Source organism: Impatiens glandulifera, unplaced genomic scaffold (genome assembly GCF_907164915.1).
Source record: "Impatiens glandulifera unplaced genomic scaffold, dImpGla2.1, whole genome shotgun sequence".
Lineage (NCBI taxonomy): Eukaryota > Viridiplantae > Streptophyta > Magnoliopsida > Ericales > Balsaminaceae > Impatiens > Impatiens glandulifera.
In genome coordinates, this window is record NW_025919783.1 from 6,780 (window position 1) to 12,714 (window position 5,935).

The following is a 5,935-nucleotide window of genomic DNA, read 5'->3' on the forward strand; positions in this document are numbered from 1 at the left end:
ACCTATTTTTATTATATTATAAAATAAAAATAAATATTTTATAAAATTTATCTTTAAATAAATAAATTTTATATTAACCAAGTAAATAAGAGTATTTATAGTAAAATAATAATTACAAATATAATATTTTTTATTATTTATAATTTATATGTAATAAAAAAAATTATTTTATAATGAGATATAAAACAATATAATTATTATAATATCTATTTTAATTTATTAATCTTTTATAATAATAAGAATACATGTACTGTATTATAAATATTTTTTCTCCATAATTATATATACACGGCGGTAAGCGGACAGCTTTATATCCATGCAATCGTTCATAAAAAATAAGAGGCAGAAGAGATCGAAAGAGAGAAAGTAGCACTCGAAACTCGAAATCAAATCTCATTGATTTCTGTCTCTCCTCGAATAGATATATAGATCATGACAGCGGCGGCTGCGACGACATCTGATGATACTAAAAGTGACGGGAGAAGAAATAACAGAGGTCAAGGGAAGAAGAAATGGTGAGTACCTCCACTTTTAAAAGGAAAATTGAGTACCTCCACTTTTGTTTTAACATTGTCCAAGTAAAATTTTCTTTTATAAGCATGATCCTCCGTTTTATTTCTGTGCAATTTTTCAAGACCTCGTTTACTCTCCAGCTGAAATTGCTTCGGATAATATAGGTCTTAGATTTAGGGAATTTCATCAGCTCCCTCATTTTTTCAATTGACCACTTTACTATCTTTTTATATTCTACCTTCTATATTAAATTTCAATCCTTCATATAAGTGTCTTTCAAATTTTTAATTCAATTAAATGAACAAGTCTGTTTTTCTTTTTCTTTGCTCACGGTCAATAAGCTTTTAAGTCCTTCCACCTTATCTTCCATGGGTTGAGTCTTTCAAATTCTTTGAAGTCCATACATTTTTCTTCTTGGCCTAAAAAAAACATTTGCAAAACTTATTCAAAAGGAAATAATTTTATTTATTAATTCATATTGTTAAGCAAATAATACTAATTAATTAATTCAAATTCAAACTAATCTAATTAATTATAAAACAACTAATCTAATTAATTAATAATCAAATAAATTAATCTAATTAATATATAATAATCAAATTATATATATATATAATACATATTAACGTATTAAAAGAAATTCTTACTTATTTCTATAATATTTTTTCTCCATAATTATATAGGCGGACAGCTTTATATCCAAGCAATCAATCGTTCATTAAAAGAGAGAAAGAAGAGATCGAATAGATATATTGTTAAGCAAATAATACTAACTAATTAATTCAAATTCAAACTAATCTAATTAATTGTAAATCAACTAATCTAATTAATTAATAATCAAATAAATCAATCTAATTAATATATAATAATCAAAATTATATATATAAAATACATATTAACTTATTAAAAGAAATTTTTACTTATTTCCATAATTTCTTCATTTAAAAGTTCCGTTTGATTTCTTTTAATTTCAAACAAAAAAAACAATTACAAATCTATTTCAACAAAAATTAAAAAATATTTTTTCTCCATAATTATATATATATATATATACGGCGGTCGACGGACACAATTTATATCCAAGTAATCGTTCATCAAAAGAGAAAGAAGAGATCGAAAGGGAGAAAGAAGCACTCGAAACTCGAAAGCAAATCTCATTGATTTTTCTGTCTCCTCCTCCTCGAATAGATATATAGATCATGACGGGGGCGGCGACATCTGATGATAGTAACGGGAGAAGAAATAACATAGGTCAAGGGAAGAAGAAGATTAACATTGCGCGAATCGAAAACAAATCTCAAAGAATGGTGAGTTTCTCCAAGCGCAAATCTAGTCTGTTAAAAAATGTGAGTGAGTTTCAGAAATTGACGGGACTAGAGGTTGGCGCCGTAGTCTTCTCCCCCGCCGGTCAAATGTACACCTCCATGAACAACAACGGGGGGCCCTCCTCCTTTGACATTATTGTTGACCGAATCCTGCAAGTTGGCGATCCCACGATACAATTACAATAAGATATCAGGATGAGGACAACGACTAAGGAATCATCCGACAAGAGCGACGACGACTCTGCGTTTCTGATCGGATGGATTCTCAATGCAATGTGTTTAGATTATGATCTTGAGTCCGATGATTTACAATTGTTGGCGTCCAAGATGGCGGATCTCGAGAGGATTAAAGAGGAGGTCGACAGCCGCATAACTTCTTCTTAATTAAATCACTTTTTAGATATCTAATCTGATCCTAATGATTGTTGTTGTAGTAGAGATGTATTTCACTATTAGCTATATATATATATATATATATATAATATATATATATATGGTTTTAACAAACCCTATTTTTCTTAAACCTATTTTTTTCAGAATTATAGTACTGTTGTTTAATTAATAATGTGATTTAGTAATTGCGATTATATCCTCGCCGCTTGTTTGTTAATCATGCATAATTCTATCATTATATTATATATAATGTTTGATTAATAGTACTGTAATCTCTGTTTAAACAAACAAACAAACAGATCTAATTTTCAAACAAATATTCTAAACAAATCCAATTTAAATCCATTTTCAGATAAGAAACATATATACACATGTAAATTATTATTATTATTATTAACCAAGAATTCACGTAAATTAATTAAGCATCATACATTTATACTTACAACAAAATTAGTTAATTAATAAAAGAATATTCGGTTGTTTGTTAATTAACAAAATATATGACATGGGCTGCAAGTAGATACTGTAAATCTGTTCCTAAATTTAGGAGGATTTATTAAATACTTAAAATGGAACTGAAACTGTACAAGACTGAGATGTTAAATAAGGTTGTTTTTATGTGTTTTAGAATCGATTCAAAACAAAGTCAGAGAAACTGAATTGCTTCCAATTTAAATGGTGGTAAGCAAACAAGAAATCGGTTCCTCCTTTAAGATATTATATTATAAAATCACCAGAATTACACTTTAATGCTACCAGCTTTTCTCGATTAGAATTGAGAGACTAGTTACAGTTTTCGACCCTGAAAACATTTGCAACGCCCTTTTCTACTTGATTCAGTTTCTTCTGTTTTCGTAGTCTTCTTCAATCCGATGAAGTCAACACTAGTTAGTTTCTGTTGGTTTTTCCTATTATTATTCGTAGAAACATCATCTTCCATTTCATCATATTCCCTATCAAACACAATGCAAAGACTTTCACAAATAGAAGTTATGAAATAACCATCACAATATAAACTAATATTCTATTTCATTGCGAGTTTCATGATTCAATGTAAACGAATTCGTGAAAACAGAAAGAAATCGATGTGATGGAAGAGAGATGGAGGTAAAAGAAAAACCTAAGACAGGGCCTCGTCCGGTTTCGTCAATGCCTGCTCATGATGCAGGAGGGTTCAGAAGCCCATTTAGGAAGATGACTTCCAGATTCCATTGATGTTCTACTGAAAACTCTCTCTGTGTCCAGATTTTTGTGCTTCCCGCCAGAAATTTAGCAAACGGTAGGAAAAAGGCAACGTGGATTAGTCGGATAGATTTTCCCTTTCTTGAAGAAGATATATTTATAGAAACAAGTCCCTCAAATATATTAAAAGGTTTAAATCGAAGAACAAAGTTAGATATCACAACTAAAGCCGCAAATTAAATTAACCATGAAATTTAGTCTCATTTTATTTTATGTAACCATATTATCAACTTTTAACATAGAATATCTCATTATCAAATTATCTGGATCACTCTCAATTCAAATTAAATTATATTTCATTATTTTAAAATTAGCTTTTTAAAGTTAGTATTCAGTAAAAGTCATTTTTGTTTATATCACACATTTTTTCTACTTATGTGAAGGGCCGAAAGTGAAGACCATCTTAGAGTAAATGTTGGGTCAAATTATCTTGACTAACGATATTTTGATGATGAACTTATAAAAAACTTAAATAAGAATTAATTTAAGCCGTCTAATTGTTTTTGTGCATGTGCATCAAAAATATGCTAAGTTAGACTTGGTTTGAAATAGGCTAATTAGACGTATTGCTAGTTAGACGTGCAATCTAACAGATGAAAGTTAGACGCTGATGTCTAACTCTTTCAGACAAGTCTGAAGTGAAATGTAGTTAGACGTGCAGTCTAAAAGATGAAAGTTAGACGCTGGTGTCTAACTCTTTCAGACAAGTCTGAAGTGAAACGTAGTTAGACGTGCAGTCTAACAGATGAAAGTTACATGCTGGTGTCTAACTCTTTCAGGCAAGTCTGAAATGAAACGTAGTTAGACGCGCAATCTAATAGATACGTAGTTAGACGCGCAGTCTAACAGATACGTAGTTAGACGCGCAGTCTAACAGATACGTAGTTAGACGCTGACGTCTAACTCCTTCAGACTAGTCTGAAGTGAAACGTAGTTAGACGTGCTTTCTAACTCTATTAGACTTGGTGGTCTAATGGATTTCACTATTAGACGTAGACGTCAAACTTCCTTAGACTTGGCAGTCTAATGAAGCACGTTTAATGCCTCGCTTCAGCAGCCGCTTAAAGTTAGCATCCGTCTACTCACGATCAACTACTTGTACGCTACTCCTGCTTCACTGATCCATGCAGATCATTACGACAGTCAATTGCATCCAATGAATGGATGCCACGTAAGTAAATATTCTTTCCACTACTTGTTCCTTGCAGGACAGTCCTAGAAGAATGTTTGGTGCACTGCCAGATTGGTACGGTCACGATTCTTGTGCACAGAGTCTGTTGTACTCTTGTACTATGGGCGGCTTTCCAATGGACGCTAGCCACGTGTCAATGTAGAAGATTCGACCATTGGTGATTGTCTTCTATATAAAGACCCTCAAGGACAACGGACAAGACGCTGGTTTTTCGCACTATCTCACGAATTTCTGTCTGCCTGCTTACTTTCTAATTTTGTACATCATCTTTAAGAGAGAGATAAAATCAAGAACATTGTCTAGTTGAGTGATATTCTTAAAAATACCGTAAGTTGAACAGAGTCTAGTTTGTTCAATAGTTAGCTAGCCAGTAAACTGTATTTGTTTTAAAGAAGTATAGTAAATCATTCCGGTGGTTGGAAGAAAGGGTGACGTAGGAGAGTTTTCTCTTAACATCCATAAACAAATTGTTGTGTGATTTACATTCTATCTTCTCTTCTCTCATTGGTTCTTAGCTTCAAAACTGAGCAAACGTTTCCACATTTGAATCGCTTCAAGAGTTTGCAAGGGTTTGTGAAGAATAGAAAGTGATATTGATCCCTAATAGGATTTATATCAAAACGTTTTCCAAAAGTTGTCATCAATAGTTAGACCCCCGTCTATATTGATTACACCAATCTTATCAATTGGTATCAAAGCCCTGTTTCTATTCTCAAGCATCAAGAACATAAATCATGTCTATCATTAACAAGATCCCTCTACTTTCAAAAGAAAACTACGATTATTGGATGATGAGAATGCAAGCTCACTTGGATGCTCTTGATTGTGATATGTGGAGTGTAATTACCTATGGTCCCATAAAGATTGCAAAACCAAGACGTGAGTGGACAACTGAAGATAAGATGACTAATAATTTCGGCAACGTTGCCAAAGATATTCTATATCAATCAATCAACATGAATATATTTTGTGATATCAAATTCTACTCCTCTGCTAAAGATATTTGAGAAAAACTGATTTAGATCTATGGTCGTAACATTCAAACTAAGAAGAACCAGAAAGATCAGAAGGGTCTTGTATGTGCTGAAAACAATTACAAATGGGCCGATAGCGACTCAGAGGACTCACCTAGTGAAAATGAAATAGAAGTCGTCACATGCTTAATGGCAGATGATCAATCCAAGGTAAATGATCTTCCTTCATAAGAATTCCAGTTTAAATCACTAGTTTCAATTTAACTAGTTTCTCATATGCAGACTATGCAGGGTGC

The 5,935-nt window shown here is 31.9% G+C and overlaps 1 protein-coding gene across 1 annotated transcript; it reads left to right on the top strand.

Moving 5' to 3' along the window:
* Positions 1-1,712: 1,712 nt before the first annotated feature.
* Positions 1,713-2,024, top strand: LOC124918451 (MADS-box transcription factor ANR1-like). Its single transcript, XM_047458600.1, has one exon. The coding sequence runs from the start codon at positions 1,713-1,715 to the stop codon at positions 2,022-2,024; it is 312 nt and encodes a 103-aa protein (XP_047314556.1).
* Positions 2,025-5,935: the final 3,911 nt, after the last annotated feature.